The sequence below is a fragment of the Lineus longissimus genome, chromosome 5 (genome assembly GCF_910592395.1).
Source record: "Lineus longissimus chromosome 5, tnLinLong1.2, whole genome shotgun sequence".
In the NCBI taxonomy this organism is placed as follows: Eukaryota; Metazoa; Nemertea; class Pilidiophora; order Heteronemertea; family Lineidae; genus Lineus; species Lineus longissimus.
The window spans coordinates 5,732,734-5,754,079 of NC_088312.1; the positions used below are offsets into that span (position 1 = coordinate 5,732,734).

The window sequence follows — 21,346 nt, forward strand, 5'->3', positions numbered from 1 at the left end:
TAACATGACCACCCATGGGACCGAGGTTGAATGGTAGCTAATTCTAATGCTTTCATAAGTTCAAAATTTTGAAAAATTTTCAGAGTCAAAAAAGTTTTAGAACTGATGATTCTGGTTCATTTTGAGCAGAAAAAAAGTGAAAAAAATATTTGGACTTAATAGAGAAGAGAGATTCTACAGTATATCATTAAAAAAAACAACCCCAGCAATATCATGAGATACAGCGGAACCTCCCTTAGCAGACACCTCTCTATTGAGGACAACCTCTCTATCAAGGACACTAGTTTTGGTCCCAAAGTGGTTTTGTCTCCATTCAATTTGACATCAGGACACAAGGACAGCACTTGTCAGTCCCGAGGGTGTCCTTAATAGAGAGATTCTACTGTAGGCCTATATATATATATATTCAAGTTTAATCTGGCCAGTCTCCCCTATCACGATGGAGCTTTCTACAATAATCATCAATGGGCATATTATAATGGTCAATGTGGCCTAGGCTTACCGCAGTACAGTTAGGCCTGAAAGATCCAGTAACCATAGAAACAAAGCATGCAGCTCTAAAAACACTAATTTCAGTCTACATTGATAAATTTGATGTAAAATTTGACTCTGATCCCATAATCACAAAAAGTTGCATTGGAAAAGAGCCAAAATTGCACTAAAATTGAATTGAAAATTAACATGGAAGAGGGCGTGGTGAGTAGTGAATAAGCCTCAACTCCGACTCCCTCGCGGTTCTCACCCAACCGAAAATGGCGCCGGTCTTGTCTTGTCTGGCTGGTCTTTTCATATTTTCATTATAGATTTATTCCATTCTTCAAAACGCATACGTGTCAAAGATATAAAAAAATTATTATTGAAATAAGGAAGCTCATGTAGGTTAGTATTGTTCATACTCGTCATACCGAAAACTGTGTGAAAAAGTGTCCCGAATTTGGGGACAAATGCACAACCAGTTACCAGGCTCGGGAGCTGAGGAGGGACAGCATTCATGTCTTTGTTTCATACGTGCATATTGTCGTTAAGAAGTCACAGCCCCAATAGCAACAGTCTTGTGATGATGACTGATTGATTGATTAGTTGATTGAGATGGCAAGAGCCTGTAAATTGCTGATAGATGAGAGGGATGGACAATTTTGACGAAGGCTGTTGTACCAGTGGAGACAGACCGAGGTAGAGCCCAAACAGGATGCGTGTATTGTACGCGCCAGTCACTGATCCAAAGGTTGACCGCCTTCAACGTTGCTTAACTTCCACTCTGGGGCCAACGCGCCAACCACTGGGCCATAAAGGAATTCCCTCATGGCCGGCGGGTTAAGCCGTGCCATATACCTGGGCCAGGCTGGGGGTAATCATTCCCCCCTTCGGACAGAGATGGATCGTCCTCGATCCTACTTAGCGCTTCATGCGTCTCAGTACCGAACTACAAATCCAGAGCTCGCATCGCGTGGGAAGGTCTGCCAGATGTATTGTACGCGCCGGTCACCGATCCAAAGGTTGACCGCGCTCAACGTTGCTTAACTTCCACTCTGGGGCCAACGCGCCAACCACTGGGCCATAAAGGGTTAAGCCGTGCCATATACCTGGGGGTACTATACTATGCGCATGTCACTAGCTAGCAACTACGGTATAAAAATTATGTTTAGGTTGATTACATTCGTGTTCTCTTCTTAAAACTACCCCTCCTAAATTTCTCATTTCGTTTGCAGAAATGTCTTACTGATGTCTCACTTATAATGAAGGACGGTACGATGTCGATGCCGGAGTCCCAAGAAGAAGAGAGCAGCCCATCGGAAAATATGCAGATGGAGCTGCACAGCAAAGGTGCTGTTCTGACCAAAGCCTGGTCAGACTTGTTTAGCTTTATAACGAAATATCAGGCAGAGCTGACGGTGAAGGAAAATGCTGTTGAAATTGCTGATCGGGAAATCTCCATGCGGAGAAAGCAGTTGGAGGAGATGAAACCGATGGTGGAAGCAGGGAATGATGAGATATCCAGATTACAGGACGAGATTCAAACAAAGGAAAGACTGCTGAATAAGTCGCAAACTGAACTGTCTATGAAAGTACGAATGTTACAACAGGTGCAAACAGACTTATCTTGTAACATGGAACTTTTAGAAAAAGCCAGGTCTGAGCTCTTGGATAGACAGTCGGAACACGTGCGTGATACAAGTGATTTAGAACGCTTGAAATCCGAGCTGATCATTAAGCAGGAACAGATACTGATTAAAGACAATCTGCTGAAAAAGTTACAAAATCAGTTGATGAAAGAAAACACTGAGCTTAGGGATCAGTTAGAACTTGAAAGAAGAGCCCTTGAATTGGAACGAAGGTCTCATGAACTGACTAAGAAAAGCCTTAGAGAAAAATCGGTGAGTCTCTTAAAATACATGTAGGTTGAGTGACAATAAAGATCGTTCACACCCATCGTGAGAGAGAATTTAACTTGATAAGAATCCGATACCTTGTGTGCATATTTGGTGAAATCTGTGATGGCAACCGCCGAACAACATGATCACGACAGTCGACATAACACCATTTTGGGACATTACAAATTAAACTAAAATCTCTAGATGGGTCTTCATAAACACTGCCATTCTTGAACAATCCCAATGTTTTTTTCATTTCAGAAACCATCCCATGGTCTGTCCAGCAGTCACTCTGGCAATGTGATTGAGATCCCAGACTCCCCTCCAACTCTCGATCTTTCCGTCGAACAAGCAGATGATTTCGGCCTCTCAAACATCATATCTGAAGCCGAGTCCCAATCTCAACAAACGTCTCAACTTCGCTATTCCCAATCGCAGGAGTCTGCACCATCTCACATTGGATTTAGGTCTTCAGAGACATTTAGTACGCATTCTTCTTCATCCATGACAACCATGCCTGTAAAACGACATTGGCCCTCACAATCACAATCGCCCTCCACCTCATCAGCACAAAAATTTGCAAAGTTTTCACACACACCAGTGGCCGATTCAGAATTCCCGCAACCAGGTGATAGTTATAATGAAGGCACTGCCACTCAGTCTGATGTGTTCTTTCCCTTGAGTGTCGATCCTGATACAGACAGTAAAGCAGGTATCATTGACACCTCCGCTAGTGTTATGTATACAGACTCTGAAGTGCTGGGTGAGGGACAATATTCAGGTACCATGCCCGGTACGCCTAGTTCAGAAACAAGTGACAGTAATCAGGGACCCCAAGTGTCAATGTCGGGGGCCGTTTCCAGTGCGGGATTGTCACCAGGACAAGTCGGACCTGATGGAAAGGTAGGGATCAGTTTGAAATACTCTTCCTGTAGTTTTAGATGTGTTGGAGGTCTTTATTTCGTTGGCAATCAGTCAGTGAGTCTGAGATGTTTTTATATTTATTCATTAGAATAGTGAATAAAAAGGGGAACTTTTTAAGTTGGTTGTTCATGATCTCATTGTCATGAATTTGTGTCAGTTTGAGAAATAATCTTGAAAGTTGAAAGCCAACTTCATATTCCTCTGAAGTTCTGAGATCAAACCTTTGAGTCTGAGGTGAAATTTCTTCCTGCTTGAAAGTTTTTGAAGTCTTTTCAGAGAGAGGAATCAAGAACATCTCACAGTCTGTTTGCCGTGTGATAAAGGGCTTCCAATAGAGGGTATGATATGGTAATGAAACAAGTGTCAAAGATTGTCCAGCAATGTCTTGTCAAAAGATCGAATAAACTTTGAGATCTACATTTAAACAGCTTATTGAAAATACTGATTTTAGGCTAGTGGTATACTATGCAAAGACGGTTACAGGAAAATTCGTCCCTGGATAATTCGTCCCCCAGGAAAATTCGTCCCCGGAAAATTCGTTCCTGAGGATAATTCGTCCCCGGAAAATTTGTCCCCGAGGATAATTCGTCCCCGGAAAATTTGTCCCCGAGGATAATTCGTCCCCAGAATATTTTACAAAGTTGAAAGTTTCTGACTTTACTTTCTAAGACTCTTAAGTCTTGTCAAATGGACTGTAGTAATAACTAATACTTTCGATTTTTCTCATTCAGTGTAACATCCCTCTTTACTACCATACTAGCCAGTTACCTACCCCACTATTTTTATAGTAGGTAGAAGTAGGCAGGCGAAATATTTTATTGAAGAATTTAGAGCTTTTCTTTCATTCTGACCAGTAAAAATACTTATTTGAAAAAAAAATTTATTTAGCCTGCCTACTTCTACCTACTATGAAAAGAGTGGAGTAGGTAACTAGCTAGTAGGGTAGTAAAGAGAGATATAATGAATGAGAAAAGTCGAAAGTAGTAAGTAGTAGTTATTACTGGAAAGTAATGTCAGAAACTTTCAACTTTTGTTTAATTTTCCGGGGACGAATTATCTTAGAGGACGAATTTCCCAGGGATGAATTATCCTAGTGGACATATTTTCCGGGGATGAAATTTTCCTCGGGGACGAATTTTCCAGGGACGAATTATCCTCGGGGACGAATTCTCCAGGGACGAATTATCCTCGGGGACGAATTTTCCTAGGGGACGAATTTTCCGGGGACAAGTTTTCCGGGGACGAATTTTCCTAGAGCCGCAAAGACCTGTGTGGTCACACACAGCCACATTGTTCATTGTGATCTACCCTGGACATTGCATATCATACCCTCTTATCACAACACATCACATCTCTTCGACTTGAGTACTTGTTCGCTTGCACTGAGCTTTCTTGGAAATAAGAGATTTGTGTACATCTGTAAAAAGTGAAGGATTGCTCTTCAAATTTTCAAATGTATTTAGAAGTGTTTAAAGAAAGGCCCTCCTCATCCTAAAAAACCGCCTATGAAGTTGATAACATGAACTAATTACTGTACATTTTGTACAAATCAGTGTCTGCCAACTTTTGAGTGCAGGACCTGGAAGTAATTTCCAAGTTTTTCGAGAAGTTTTGTGCAGACTGCAAGTGTGCGTGATCTAGTCAGTGTTGCTGATATGTTGAAGCAGTTGGTACAGTGTCATAAAAAACAAGATTAATCATATTGTCTCTATATCAAATGTGAGAAGATTTAGAAATGTATTCAATGGCTATTTTGATGATAGGTTTGTATCAGGACACTGTGTACTCTGCTTTGACATGTCGCTATCCGGTTGCTTTCCTTGTGCCTTGACAAATAGATTCTATCAACTGATATATCTTGTCTGTATCCATCTCTAGTACAGCTTTTAAAGAAACAATTCATGTCTGCACGGTATTGACCAGTATTGGCTGGAGTTTGTCAGCTGTACAAGTGAAAGTCTAGGTGAGCAGATTTGAAGTTTAGGTGACTTGTCGGGAAAGACTTTCAACAAATCGGACAATCTGTTCCAGTTGGACTTGCAGATCATAGATATTCATTGATACACCTTGAAAATAGAATTTACCCCACTGCACTTCCTTCCATTTTAGGTTCAGAGATACTTCAATTTGTTTACATTTTCAGCAGAAGTTCTATCTTTCAGGATGCTTCTGTTTGTCCATGATTGACTTATAACATCCATTCAGATTATGTTACTTATTTTCAATACATGTAGCACTGAAAAAAGCCTTTTATTAACTGCCCTCTGGCTCTGACAGATATTCATATAGTATTGCAGAATCATTGCTCTCTCTACTTGTCGAGGATACACAAATGGAATACCACTGCAGAAATGTTGGAAATCCTGGATTCTGGGCGAACTGGATGCACGATAGGATAAAAACTGAGGTGCTTTGCCTTGCCATTTTCAGCAAAGAGTGTGATGTATACTGATGACAATAAAAGGGATGTGTGAATTTCAATAATAATGCATCGTACTTCAAGTCGTACAATAGAGCCCGAACTCATTCGGACTTGCAGTCATTGCCTTCAAAACCCATTGGGAATATCTGCTGAACAGTCCAATGCTCAGGCTCTTCAATTTTGTTTTGCACTTGCACCTTGGACAAAGGAAAGATCCTTTCACCTGTAAATGGTACAACAAACAGTTTCAAAGATGAAAAACCATGTGATTGTCACACAATGAAAGGGTGGTGCATTCATGAAAGAAAGGCCATGTGTGCAGACATGGCGTGAGGTGTTTTGGTTCTCGCACAGATGTGAAGAAGCATCTTACTTGTCATTTGGAATGCATGGCAAGTTATTATCAAGCAACGAATTAGAAGATCTAACTTGAAGCCCCATATCCCATTGGGTTTACAACACTGATGATCCACCATGCACAAGAGTTGGAGGAGAACCAAGCCAAAGCTTTGTGTCTGCAATTTGCAGTCCATCAAATGAGACCTAAAACCAAAGTGGTTATGCGGCCACCACTGGCAGGAAGGGCACAATATCTCATATGGGTGGTCATTCTTCTTTGGAGTCAGTTATTCGTGCATGGCTAGAACGACTAGCATCATGCGGGCTTTGCATCCTACTCTCCGTGGACTGACTTAATATACTTCCTGTTGGGTTTTAAAATATATACAAATAAAGTTTTTTGCAGCAACTTCAGGGGACGCGTTTCATTTATGGCAAATTTATTGCCTGCCTTGAAATATTACTTATACAGTCCATAAACTAGTCTAAGACTATGTCTCTTATTTTGCAGTTTAGAACCCCAGATCGGGTGAGATCAGGAAAAATAATCAGCAGACACACACGAGAACCTCGTTCAGACATCACTGCATACAGATGTCCTGTTTGTGGGCTACACTGCCCGACACCTAGCACACTATCCAGACACATGGTGCAGCACACAGGGGAACGACCTCACATGTGTCAAATTTGCCATAAAAGCTTTACGCGGAGCTTTAGTTTGAAAGTGCATTACCGTGTCCATACTGGTGAAAGACCATACAAATGTGATATATGTGGGCGGCAGTTTGCCGTCAAGTCAAATCGAGAAGCACACATGATGGTGCACAAGTCGAAAGAAATCCATTCTATGATATTACAAGACAAGGCAACATAGGAAAAAACCAAGACAAAGGACTTTAGAAAATGGTCACTCTCTCTGAATGCCATTATACCATCTTGGTTGTCATTATAAGGCGGAGGACTGATTGAGTTGTCATGATCTCAGTTCAAGACCCGGAAATGGGATTTTTGGGTTTTTGGACCACTGTTGGGTTCTTGCTTGTCCTTCCAGGTTCAGCTCAAGTGATGCACTGTATGAGCAGCTCCTTGATACACTATCATGTCTCATTGGTGGTCTGTAGACTGTTTATGTACCAGTGACAGTACTAGTTTTCTCCACGATAGTACAATTACAATGCCTGTTGAGGTTGTGAAAATGTGAACAAAATTCTGAAAACAGCCGTGTGTACAAAGATGTAATGTCTGTAAACTGAAGTAGCACAGTCGTTTTTCAGCTCCTGAATCTTCCTCTACTATGTGGAGGCTGGAAATGGCTTGATCAATTTGACAAATGTGTCACATACCCATTTTCAGTGTTCAGATTTTCTGTCCAGAGCTTTCGAATCCAGTGTTCTCAGCATGGCAATAAAGTTTCCCCTCCTCTACTTACAGCCTGCGCAAGCTTTGCCCGGAAAAGGTTTCGTATGTCAAATATGTGGCGCCATCTCTGCCCATCGTATGAATTACGAAGTCCACATGAGGACCCATACAGGAGAGAGACCTTTCAAATGTAACATTTGTGGAAAGACATGTCGCTCTAAAGGAAATCTTCAGATTCATACACGGATTCATACAGGAGAAAAACCATATTCTTGTGACATTTGCAGGAAGGCATTCTCTCAGTCGGGCCATTTGCGGAGTCATAAGTTGACCCATATGTCGACAGATTTTCAAATGTTATGATATGGACAGACTGTGGAACCTTGATTAGCAGACACCTCTGGTACTGTATTCAGGCCATCCTCTTAAGGAATGACCCAGATTTAGTTACAATACCTGTCTAACCTGACAGGTCATTTCCATTAGATTTGACCTCTAGTAGTATCTCCTCTCTATGTTGGGGGGGGGGGGGCAAGGTTCTCCTTTCTGGTAGAGATGTTCTGTATGTTTGAACTGGTTTCAAATTTCAAGGAACTTCGCTCCAATATCATATCAAGGCACCGAAATGAATACTTTTGGAAGCGTACTAGCACACATGTTATCCTACCTATTGGAGTTTTCATGTTCTGTCTACTTTTCAGTCAACTGGCAAGTTACAAGATATTCTCTCTTAAAATTGCTTGTACTCTTCCAGGTTTAGAGCCCCCTCTCATCCCTGTTTACATCAGTGACACAAATATCTTCTCTTACTTTCAGTTGCAACGCAACCAACAAAATTCCAATCCTGCAAGGCGGCCGAATTTCATGTGTCTAATCTGTGATGTCCAGTTCCCAGAAAAACAAACCCTGGCCAGCCATATGCAGCAGCACGTGGGAGACTCACGGCCATACAGCTGCACCTATTGTGAAAAAACCTTCCGCCAGAAACACCATCTTGGGGAACATTTACGTATCCATACGGGAGAGAAACCATTTGTTTGTAGCATCTGTGGGAAACGCTTTGCCAAGAAGTTTAATATGAGAGCGCACCATGTTACACATATCAGGAAAACACATTTGCACTGAACTTGATGGTCTCAAATTAAAAGAAACTGAAGTTCCACCGTTCTACAACGAGCATAAGGTGATTTTGTATTTTAAAAGAAGTTGTGGCCTGCAGTCATCCCTTGCAGCTTGTGCTAGAGAAAATTTGGAGTCCGTTTTAATTCATTTGTGATGTTTTCTTCAGGTTTGCAGTTTTTGATAGATTTGTCAAGTATGTTAAAAGAAGAGATCAAGAGGCACCCTTATTTCTCAAGTACAGAAAAATTGAGATCGTCATGATTGTCTTTCTTCATATGGGAACTATTAATGTAATTCGGACAATACATCAATAATGTTTTCCTTTTACTTACAGGCGGCCCCTGTCTCAAGGGATGGACGCCCTCCCTCAAAAAGCATTTGGAACAGACTGGTTAATTCTAGCAATTTGAAGTGTGAAATATGTGGAGCTGTTGCAAAACATCGCATAAACTATGAAATACACATGAGGACTCACACAGGAGAAAAACCTTTTAAATGTAACAACTGCGGTAAAGCGTTTGGCTCGAGGAATAATCTTGTGATTCATAATAGGTTGCATACTGGTGAGAAGCCATATGTTTGTAATGTTTGTGGGAAGACCTTCACCCAGTTGGGACACCTGAAGTGTCATAAGTTAAGCCACACGATTTTTAAGTTCTAATGATGCCACTGGGCTAACGGTGAATATGCAACTAACTTTTGAAACAATGGTGACTGTGGTCTTCAAGTACAGTGTGGGCATTGGTGTGGTTTTCTTCAGTTTTCGGGTTTTGTTTTTGGTTTGCCCGCATCTATTCCTTTGGCCATAGTCATTGGTATTTCATTTCAGATCGATATGTTACTTATCTTTGGACATGTTCTTAACAGTCAAGTTTGTTCCTTATCTTACAACTACCTGATGAGTCAGTAGATTTTTTCTATTTTACAGTTTGTGTCTTCAAGAAATAGAACAAAAGTTGTTGAAATCCAACAGGGCAGTTCCAGATTTTGCTGTCACATTTGCTGAGCAGTTTCTTCCCATTGGTTAAACCATGTTATTCACATGAGAAAACGTTCAGGGGAAAGTCCCTTTAAATGATTCCGTTCGAAGGGGAATCTGCATGTTCAATGCGCACACAGACTGGAGAGAAACCGTTTGCTTGTGATACCTGTGGAAGTGTTTCAATCAGAGAAGCAGTGTGAGGAGGCATGGCATGATTCAGATGTTGCAGTGTGGACAGCCTTAACCCAAGTCCTCATGTGTCTGTCTAGTTTTTGCTTTCTTTTCTAAGGAGTGCTTCTTATTTTATATTACAGAATGCACATCGGATCCAAAAGCGAGTACCGATAGTTCCTGCTAGTGTTAGGGAAACTAGCGTTCGCCATGACCTGCACCATCACAAATCATGTGAACGGCAACACACCTGTCCAAGTTGTGCGAAATCGTTCACCCGCCCGAATCATTTGAGAGAACATATGCGTATTCACACAGGAGAAAGACCATATGCATGCAATATTTGTGGCAAGAGGTTTAACAACAAGGGAAATATGAGAGCACATCAGATAGTACATTTAGGTGCTGATGGATTTAAACCAAAATAGGTGCCATAGACTCATATCTGTGAGGACTATAGTTTCGAGGAGCTTTTTGTCAGTGGCATACAAAGTATCCAACCTTATTGTAAAAGACGTTACCGTAGTCAAATCTGGCCAAATCGGATTCGAATTTGAATCGTCATAAAGTCACTCATTTGAAGTTATACATGTTCAAGACTTAAGAGTTGAAGTATAGGCATAAGTGTGTGCAGTTTGGAGGGAACCTAAAAGACCAAGAAATTACAATCAGGAGCTGGTGGATTTAACTATAAAGGACCATGTGGTTTGAGCATTATAACTTTCTACATGTTAGATTGATCCATACTTGGCTTCTATTATATCACTTCATTGACTACTGTTAGTTTTATCTTCAGATCTTCAGCCATGAAAACTCAATTAGTTCTTGATTTTATAACCATTTGCAGAGGGCTACTTCAAACTGTCCACGAAAATGGTTTGTCTTTCAAGATGCTTCCTTCGTTTCTTGCAGACTCCAGGTTTCATGTCCACATAAGCTATTTAGAGAGGGTTTCTTGCCTGAGGTCTTTGTTATGTTATGCATTGTTCCTCGGTGATGAAAGTTCTATTGTTCATCTGGCGCTTTGAAGTATTTCTAACAGCTTCTTCTTGTTTTACATTGCAGACTTACACTCCTGGCAATCGGTCTCGACCTCATCGATGTCAGTTTTGTAAAAAATCATTCAGCTGGTTGAGTGTCTTGCAAGAGCATGAGAGGATTCATACAGGAGAGAAACCATTTCCTTGTGATTCTTGTGGGAAAAGATTTAAAAGGAAAGCGCATCTGAAAACTCACCAGATTACCCATCTGAAGCAAAACTTGATGCAGTAGTTTTCTTCTTCTGGTCTCTCGACATATCTTCACCTTTTGCAAATAAGGTGCCCCAAAATGTTCAAAAAATCGGAGGCTGGTGTCTTTCTCAAGAAGCTTCTTGTGATATATTTTTCAGACTTTCGCTCCCAGTTATCAGCCTCCTCCGCGACGTCATCGATGTCAGTTTTGTACAAAATCTTTCCACCAGGTGGGCCACCTGAGAGAACACGAAAGGACTCATACAGGAGAGAAACCATTTGCTTGTGAAATCTGTGGAAGAAGATTTGCTACAAAATCTAATCGGAAAGCGCACCAAGTCATCCATATGACGTTTAATACTTGAGACTTGGTAAAGTCTTCATTTGATTGTGAGGTCATCAAGACTAGGCAAGAATTCTATTTTTTGGTCCTGGAGACTGAATACTCTCAGAACAAATTGAATGACTCTGCTGCTCGTTTACATTACAGATAATTTGTCTTAGACAAGGACACCTAGCGATGCTTTCGGGTACCAAGAATCCAGCCAATCACTGTTCAACTTTGGCGTCTTTTCTACAGATTACTTCTTGTTTTCTATTACAGACTCGGAGTAATCTGCCGAAAAGTCTTCAAACATCCCATGTTCGACGCAGGCAATGTCCGTTTTGTCCGAAAACGTTCAGGAATTCCGGTCACTTGAAAGAACACTTAAGAATTCACACAGGAGAAAAACCGTTTATTTGTGAAATCTGCGGCCAGCGATTTACTCGGAAATCAAATTTGCGAAGACATAGAATCAATCATTTGGAAGAAGAGTTTTGAGACTGTCTAAACAGTGCTTTATTATTTTACATTGCAGGCGACTCATCGTAGTCCGCTGCCTGGGCGACGTCGTCAATGTCGATTTTGTGCGAAATCTTTTGGCCAGTTGGGTCATCTGCGAGAACACGAAAGGATTCATACAGGAGAAAAACCTTTTCAGTGTGATACCTGTGGAAAGAGATTTACAAGGAAATCTCATTTAAAAAGTCACCAAGTTTCCCACGTCAATCGGAACTGGATGCGGTAGCAATTTTCTTTGGCAATGAAACTGGCATTAGACAAAGTAGTCGCTGCAGAATGTTCACATGTGTAAAGTGGTGTTTGTTTCAAAAGTGCTTCTTATTCTATATTACAGACTTGCGTTCCGTGTGATCTGCCTCATGGTCGTCAAACATTTCCTGGCCGATGTCATCACTGTCAGTTTTGTATGAAATCATTCAGGCGTTTGGGTCATTTGACAGAGCATGTCCGGATTCATACAGGAGAGAGACCATTTGAGTGTGATGTGTGCAAAAAACGATTTACAACGAAATCACACCTGAAAAGTCATCGGATTACTCACATGAATCGAACCAGCAAGCTGTGGTAGTTTTCTTGATCAGCAAAGGAGAAACATTTTATAGTGTAATGCCTCTTTCTTGTCCCATACTACCTACAAACCTACACATGGTATACCACATTTTGTTTGTATTAGGCTACCAGAAGAGTTTCAGGAAACTTGAATCCTTTCAGCAGCACCATGTTCTCTTTGAATGAAGAATTTGTATAACTTGGGATAAAAGTTCAGCTGGTTTTAAAGGGTACTTCTGATTTTATATTGCAGACTTTTGACCTGAGGAGCAATCACTTCAAAGCCACTTTAGGGACCAACATTCGAAAATTTCCTAGTAGCGCGACGTTACCTAAGTTGCCAGTCTCTTCTTCAACAGTATGCCGTAGTCTGAGGGATTCGAGTCTGGGCCATCCAGGTTTTCAGTGTCCAGTTTGCACAAAACTATTCGTGCGGAGGAATCATCTGAGAGATCATATGAATATTCATACAGGAGAGAAACCGTATGCATGTGATATTTGTGGGAAAGGATTTACGCAGAAATCTAACTTGAATTCACATCAGATTACTCACATGCAGTTCAAGCCTTGAACATACAGAACAGATTGTCATACAATGTGGGTGTACATGTATTGTCACAACATGGGAATACTAAATATCACTTCAAGATCGCTATTACTTTGTATCCAGCAGTTTGACTTAACTACCAGAGACTGAGTGAACATAAATGCAGATGCTGTCTACAGGACCGAATTGGAACTTGTGGTCAGAGATGGAAAGTGTTTGACACAAGCAGTGTTCCAAATGTTATCAGTTCATTTTGGCCTTATATCTGACTGTGCTTATTGAAGGATTATGAAGATATGATCTTCAAAGTTCATGAACTCTTCACTTTTTATGGTCCCCAGGTAATCCATCTTACTTGAAGATAATTGCCCAAGATGAGCTGCAGGCCTCACTTAAATGTGCTCTTTCGTTTTGTATATTGCAGACGGCTTTTCCTATTCAGCCTCCAGATGCAACAACTTCTCAACCTAGGAACCAGATATGTCCAGTTTGCCAGAAAGTCTACATCAATCCTTCTGATTTACGCCAACACATCCAAAGACATTTCGGTCGTCAATACGCATGTACAATATGTACAAAGTCGTTTAGCCGCCCCAGCCACCTGGAAGAGCATATTCGGACTCACACAGGAGAGAAGCCGTTCTCTTGTGATATTTGTGGGAAGCGATTTTGTAAGAAAGGAAATCTAAAAACGCATAAAATGGTTCATGTGCAATTCAATTGTTGATTCACCTGGAAGGGAGAGTTTGGGTGAGCTTGCTTCAGTGAACTAGGCTGTTTCTCTTGAACTTTATCTTCCTTTGGGAATGCTTCATCATTTTTCATCTAAGACTGCTTTGTTTTCAGCAAACGTTGCCTATACAAGATGTATGGTTGTTTGTTGCAATTTATAGTGCTTCTGCCAGGTATTTGTGATGTCATCACCTTTACTCAAGTCATGACAATATTTTGTCTATTTGCAGGACATGCATACAAGCAGACGACAAAATTCGGCTGTTGAGTTAACAGGTCATCCTTTAGTATGTAAAATTTGTGGACTGATCTTTTCATGTCCGTCCTCACTGAAGGATCATAGCACGAAACACACATGTGAAAAGCTGTACAAGTGCTCTGTTTGTGATAAAGCATTCTCTACAAGCGCGTATCTTCTCATTCATGAACAAAATCATACTGGTGACAGACCATTCCAATGCTCTCATTGTGAAAAAGCATTTGTAACACCAGGCATTTTGAAACAACATGAAAAAATTCACACGGCAAAGAAATGTTTCAAATGCTCTGTTTGTGAGCGTGCATTCTTGAGGTTTGCAGATTTAAGATATCATCTCCATGTTCATACTGGAAAAAAAGCATTTCCTTGTAGTCAGTGTGGGAGAAGATACACGCACAAACGTGATATGATGAGACATGAACGTGAACACTCTACTGGTCCAATTTCATATGAATGCGATCAGTGTGATAAAACGTATACATCCAGACCAATTTTGATTAGACATAAGCGTACTCACACAGGAGAAAGACCTTTCAAATGTTCAGATTGTAACAAAGCGTTTCTTTCTCGGAGCGAGCTGACAGTCCATAGCAAATGTGTTCACTCAGATGAAACACCATTTCAATGTTCACATTGCATCAAAGCGTTCAAAACTCGAGCAAAGTTGGTGAAACATACTCGCACTCATACGGGAGAAAAACCATTTAGCTGTTCACATTGTGATCAAGCATTTGCATGTACAAGCACTTTAAAGCTTCACACTCAGCGGATTCACACAGGGGTGAAAAGATTCAAATGTCCAAATTGTGAGAAAATGTTTTCAACACCTGGTGATGTAAAAATTCATGCGAGTGTTCATTCTGAAGATCGACCATACCAATGTTCTCAGTGTGGGATCAAGTTCAAAAACAAGAGAGACTGCAGATCGCATGAACTTAGACACCTGCGAGAAAAAGAATGAAATTTTTGATAATGAGTTAAAGTATGTTTTATAATCTGAAGAAAAGAGTTTCTTACTATCTGATGTTGCTGATTAATGCTTATGTCTGTATTTCGCATCAGGGCCATCCATCTAGTATGTACACATGGGGGGGGGATGTTCGTAATCTATTCCCATCCCCTCAATTACAGATGTACATGATTTTGTGCCTGACAAAACATTCAAAATTGTATGTTGTGTTTTTGTTTGGTGACATGTATAAAATGTAAATTCAATTGATGAAGATTTAAATGATAATAAATGAAAATAAAAGATAAAATTTAAAAGATAATAAATGATAATTTGTTTGAAAAATATTCTCATTACTTTTCTTTTTGATGACAGCACCATGAAAAGAAGTTCTGACTGTCAACTTCTTCTTGGGCCATGCCTAGCAACACTGAAAGGTCACATAAGTGAGGATGAAGCGTCCCTTGCTCCTCATCAAGGGCGAATCTTGTGGGATCCTCATTGTATGGAAGAAGCATCATAATGATGCAGTTATTGCCCACAGGCTGTAATATTGACAATTCAGTCATGGAACAGGATAAAATGGTGTTTGAGAGAGAGAGCCATCTCTCAATAAATCGCAGTCTTTTTGACCAACCAACCTTTGAAGGATTGGGAAGGATACAAGTATAGTAATAGACTCCTAGTACACATCCTCATCTCCTTCACTCCAGTCAGAAAAGAGTAGTGTAAGGTGCTGATGACTGATGTGTTACAGGGCTCCATTAGTTTGGGATGCTGGCACTGATCCTCTTTTAAAATGGCTGCAAATTCATAATAGCCCAGCCCCTCGGATAGAAGGAGAATAGACCAGTGTGATCATGATCTGTTCTCTTCAGGGATCGATATTTCGGTCCGATGTACTTTGGGACTAAAATGTATGGCATGAAATGCATCTAGACACCGTAAATCGCACCGATAAATGCTCATGGAGGATCTACCATGATAAAGGGCATTAAATATGTATTTGATTATAAGTGGTTCAGTAGATCAGTCGTTCTTTTTTGCAGGACAAAACGGGGACATGAAACCATTGACTCAATACCAACTTCAGAGTTTCTACCTCCTTGAAGAACTTGGGCAGATTTGGTTTTCACAAAAAAATTTTCAGACGCTTGACTTTCGCTTTCTGGATTTCATGTCCTTGTTTCTCTCTTGCAGACAACCTCACAGATGCTCTCGAGAGAAGCCTGGAGAACAGTTGCGTCATCATTTGACCGATTCCGATGTCACATCTGTGGTGTCATCACCAGCTGCCGTGGTAATCTAGACGTTCATATTCGTAGCCACACTGGAGAAAAGCCATTCAAGTGTGAATTTCCTATGTGCGAATACCGTTGCAATAAAAAATCCAACTTAAAAGTTCACATGAGGATTCACACAGGAGAGAAACCATATACTTGTGATATTTGTGGGAAAAGCTTTACTTGGTTGGATCAGATGAAGATGCATAGGACTGAACATAGAGGAAAATAATTCAGTGAACCTTCAGACTCAACACAAACAATAATTCATTCATAGGGAAATGTTAGCTAATGATTTACTTGGCCTAATGACCCTCCTGGAAGGAGTTGCTGTGCATCTTCATATTGGGCACTGCAGGTCTGCATTCTTCTGTGCAATAGGAATTGAAAGTTCATTTTTGTGGGTGGTGCAAATGTTGAAGTAGTCTAAAAAACTTATGGTACAAAATTCACTTTCATGACTTGATACTTTATTACACTTTAGTTCCTTTTCAGAACACTTCAGGAATTATCATCACTGTTCACATTGTACAGACGTTTGCTTGTCTTGCTTCACTTACTTACACCAAGTTATCCTTTGTTTTTACAGTTAATTGCGCCAATTGATTTCCCAAGAAGAAAGAGCAGGGAACGACTGACTTGTGAACACTGTGGATACTTTACAATGTCACCTTGGAGTCTAAGACAACATGTCCTTCGTCATACAGGGGAAAGGCGGTTTGCATGTCCGATATGTACCAAGCGTTTCAATAGGGAGCGTAACCTTAGAGCTCACTTGAAGATTCATTCGAGGGATCCAATTAAGTGCGATACCTGTGGTAATGTTTACATGACTGAAGGCCTCTTGAAGCGGCACCAAGCGAGCCATCTCACTGATCCTGAAAAAAAGAAAAAGAGCCGGAAAAAATATTCTTGCGAATATTGTGGATATTTTACTATTTCACCGGCTCTTCTACGAGAGCATGAGAGACGTCACACTGGCGAATACTTTAACTGTGAAAAATGTGATTCCGTGTTTCGGAAAAAGTCTTCCTTAAAGACGCACATGCTCACTCATGAAGTAGATAAGCTATTCCCTTGTGAAACTTGTGGGAAAAAGTTCCTGCAAGAGGCGGATGCAGTAGCTCATCAGAAAAAACACACAGAGCCGCAGAAAGAGACGCCACAGAAGAAGAAAAAAGTTACTTGTGAATATTGTGGATATTTTACCACTATACCATATCGCCTCCGTGATCACATAAGGCGTCACATTGGAGACACCGTCAAATGTGAAAAATGTGATTCAGTGTTTCGTAACAAGTCTACTCTAAAGAAGCACATGCTGACTCATGAAGAAGGTCGGCAGTTCTTGTGCGATCTTTGTGGCAAAAGTTTCCCAAAAGAGGCGGATGCGATTGCTCATCAGAAAAAGCATACAGAGCCACAAGGAGATGAAGCTGAGGAGGATAACAAGTCAAACAGAATCGCTTGCCATATGTGTGACTTAGTCTTGAAGAAGTCGTATTTTAAGACTCACATGCTGATCCACACTGGGGAAAAGCCAATCCCGTGTCCATTGTGCGACAAACGGTTTAGGGCTAAGAACAATCTCAAACGCCATATGGAGACACATGCCCCCCGTGATCCATTTAAATGTGGTGTCTGTGGTAATGTTTACATGACCGAGGGTCACTTGAAGAGACATGAGTTAACACATTTAACAGAATAGATAGATTATAAGTTTACAGTAAAAAGTTCTTCTGTTAACAGCAGCAATGAATGTGTTAATTCTGGTGATACATTTATCTGATATTTCCAAAAATTTATTAAGGTTGCCTCTATGTCGTATTTGTGGATGCATATGAAAACTCATGAAAGAGATAAACCTTTCCTTCGTGATATCTGTGGCAAAGGTTAATTAAGTGATTCATTGGTAATGCTGCATGAACAATCAGTTGTTTGGCAGTGGACAAAATGCAAATGACTTCCCTCTCTTGTAAGTGCATATATCTTTGCAAGCCTTTCAATAACATGAGTTATCTAGTCTGTTTCAGCTCAAGATTGCATGTGAAACTCCTTGTTACAAGATGAATAAGTAAAACTGATACGTAAACAAATTAGGTACAAGATAACATAAAACAAAACTGAAATATAAACTATTACAACTATAATTTTACTAATGGTTGCTATTTTTATTTCTTTGCAGTTCTTGAACTTAGCAATGAGACAAGCACCTGGGAATTGGGCAACCACAAACAACACTTTGAGATGTCAGCTCTGTGGCGTGGTCTCGGAAACTTATGCAAGTTTTGAGACCCATTTGAAAACACATGACAAGCAGAGACAGTTTAAATGTGACGTTTGTCAGAAATTTTTCACAAGGAAAGATAATCTTCGAACTCACAAGAGGATCCACACAGGAGAGAAGCCATACTGTTGTAAAATTTGTGGAAAACGCTTTTCTGATAATAGCGGCCTGAGACAGCATATTGTGGTTCATGCATCAGTTATATAAACTTATAAAGAGCTCATCCATTATGACATAGAACATTTCTGTTGCATTAGATTTCATTCCTTCTTGTCGTCTTGCACGTCTAAAATCATGGTTGTGAAGAATCTAGAAGGCTTCCATTAAATTTTGTTGGAATCTGGATATCAAACTTTTTCCTTTTATATTTATGGTGATGGATGTTGACATGTGTAGAAATAGTGTTCTCTTCTCTATACCAGTTTATCTCCATTTCTTTCAGGATAAAGCCTATCGAAACACATGCAGCTGATCGGGAGATTCAGATGAGCATGATCTCATTAATGCCTTTACTTGCTTTTGGGAAATATGAAAGGTGACAGTATCACCGGATTTTTTGAAAGTCTTTAAATTCATGGCCTCTTTCTATTTACAGCCAGGAAGCATGTCGCTTGGACTGAAACACAGCCAATCTGAAGTCCAAATCTCCAACAACCCTTTGCAGTGTCAGATCTGTGGCGCCCTCTCCAAACATCGTACCAACTATGAAAGCCATATGAGAAGACATACGGGTGAACGACCATTCAAGTGTCCCACGTGTAACAAGGCATTCAACACTAAAGGCAGCCTCAATTTACATCTGCGCATTCACACAGGAGAAAAACCATATGCTTGTGAAATTTGCGGAAAGTGTTTCTCGGATCGGAGGAACTTGAAGACACACTCTTTTATACATATGCAAAGATATTAGAAAAGATGTAGGCTCACTGTCTGAGAAGCTTATGCCTTTAGAAGTGGTTTGAAGTTTCGGCCTAAATTGTGTTGTTGGAGCTGAGACACTTGTGAAGTGACGGTGATGAAGCAGTCTTACTTCTTTTTTCTTCTTCTGTGTTTGTGTAGAAAGGTCTTTTGCTGCACGTCATTCTGTGTTCTAGCATAGGGACCAAATTTAGATTCCACGCGAAACTGGCAGGTCCATTCCAAGTAGGGTGGCTTGGTTGGATTTCGGAGTCTATTTCTTCTAGGTGTCTTGGCACCCAAGGCTGAAGAGCACGTGTTCTTCTCCTAGACTGGTTGCCGGCAAAGGCTAAGGAGACCAGTCTCCACGTGGTCTTACTTCAAATTGCATGTACAGTTCAATTTGTGTTGCCTCTGGCACCAGGCTTCTTGTCATGTGTCGTGACAATTGTCATCCAGAGGATTTTATCCTCTATATGTATTAAGCTTGCTCTTTTTGCTTAGAGTTAACAATATTTCAGCTTTAACCTTTTTACTGTGCATGACGCGCATTGCATGTCTTGTCACATGTCCCTATCGCGTGCTGGTGATGTGAACTACTAACTTTTTAATTCATCAGCACTTGGCCTCAGCCACTGTTTGTGGGTAAATTTTACAAATAGTTTATTGATATACTGGTATTACAACATCATATCCACCATTTTCTTTGCAGTTTATTCAGACAGCTGGAGAATGGGTTAATCACTTGGATATGCTCACAGAATGTCCAATCTGTGCTGCGACCTTCACCAGACCATCCAGCCTCAAGGTTCACTTCAGAAAACATACCGGTGAAAGACCCTATAAGTGTAACTACTGCCCTAAAGCTTTCATTTCAGGGAGCCATCTGAAAATACATGAACGTATTCATACTGGTGATAAACCATATGTGTGTAAGGTATGTAGTAGAGCTTTTAACCAGCGAAGTAACTTGAGGGGCCACCAGGTTACTCATTTCAAACCAGTTGAGTAGAAATGTACTCATTCATACTGGTGATAAACCATAAGATATTCATGTGATATTGTAGCGAAGCCTGCAACCAATAGAGTAAATTTAGGGCTTGACAACTACTAGAGAATAAGGAAGAAGCCATTTGGAAAGTAATGTTCGCGTCGTCACCAGCAATCTGAAACTAAGAGTAGAGGATAACCATTACAAATACATGTATGAATAATATTAGTGATAAACCATAAGTTGGTTGTAAGACCATAGCATCTGGTCTTGGAGATTGGTCTGTGGGTTTTCGCAGCAATAGAGGTTTTAGGCTGTAGAATTAAGGGGACAGATACACCATTTGAAATCAAAAGTTATAGAAGTGCAGTAGCTGTATGTCAATATGTTAACTATTTGCTGTACTTGACATGTAAACATGATGAGACATCTCTGTAACAATGTAAATATTCTATTACACTGCCATAATAATTTGTATGTTGATTGCTTTGTATCTTTGTCATATGCCATGCACTTGTAGCATGGCATTTATCAACAGTTCACTTCCTAAATACTTACATGTAGTTTGTGAATCATGCATACCAGAATTGGATATATTAATAATAAAGTGACGTGATTTTGCTAAATATTCAGTTTTGTTTTCATCAATACATTTTGACAGAGTGGGAAAACTTGTTAGACTGTGGATATTTGCAAGACCAACCCCCAGATTGTGAACAAATGTTAATGCAATAAATACAAGATCACCTGCGCTTTGTCCCTTGTGTTCATCAGTGAAAGTACCTGTGATAAAATGTACTGGAAAGTTTGAAGTCTGTATCACCAAACCTCACTGCAGGTAGATTGCACAAATCTTAAAACGAGCGTAAATGTATTTCTTGAACAAGTGTAAAGAATAAAAAAAAATTGGTTCAATGTATTTAGCCTCTTGTTTCCCTCTCCTGCCATGCCTGCAGACTGTAGTTCAGCCCATGTTGCCAAGCTGTGAAATTTGCTGCACCACCAGACCATTTTGTCTCAGTCACAGCCTAAGACACACTTCTGTCTCAACCTTGGACAAACTCACCCATGCCCTGCTGTGAAAT

General features: G+C 40.4%; 1 protein-coding gene across 17 annotated transcripts; it reads left to right on the plus strand.

Moving 5' to 3' along the window:
* Window positions 1-746: 746 nt before the first annotated feature.
* On the plus strand, window positions 747-20,867 carry LOC135487458 (zinc finger protein 250-like). 17 transcript variants are annotated; one of them, XR_010446856.1, is made up of 5 exons: window positions 747-879; window positions 1,710-2,375; window positions 2,634-3,275; window positions 10,757-11,332; window positions 11,528-11,616. XR_010446856.1 is itself a non-coding variant. In XM_064771137.1 (5 exons), coding segments are annotated over exons 2-5 (1,446 nt in total). In that variant the 5' UTR covers window positions 747-879; window positions 1,710-1,736; the 3' UTR covers window positions 9,837-9,902. The 17 variants fall into 17 exon arrangements, 14 of the variants coding, with proteins under 14 accessions (XP_064627207.1, XP_064627203.1, XP_064627198.1 ...); XR_010446855.1 differs by lacking the exon at window positions 11,528-11,616 and adding an exon at window positions 9,835-10,396 and having other exon boundaries at window positions 10,757-10,807; XR_010446854.1 differs by lacking the exons at window positions 10,757-11,332; window positions 11,528-11,616 and adding exons at window positions 8,233-8,599; window positions 8,873-9,009.
* The last annotated feature ends 479 nt before the right edge of the window (window positions 20,868-21,346 follow it).

Excerpts from the sequence above, each read along its gene's own strand:
- LOC135487458 (XM_064771123.1), top strand. The coding sequence starts at position 1,737 with ATGAAGGACGGTACGATGTCGATGCCGGAGTCCCAAGAAGAAGAGAGC. Across the intron at positions 2,376-2,633 it reads AAAGCCTTAGAGAAAAATCG|AAACCATCCCATGGTCTGTC; the intron begins GTGAGTCTCTTA and ends TTTTCATTTCAG. Across the intron at positions 3,276-16,675 it reads AAGTCGGACCTGATGGAAAG|TTAATTGCGCCAATTGATTT; the intron begins GTAGGGATCAGT and ends TTGTTTTTACAG.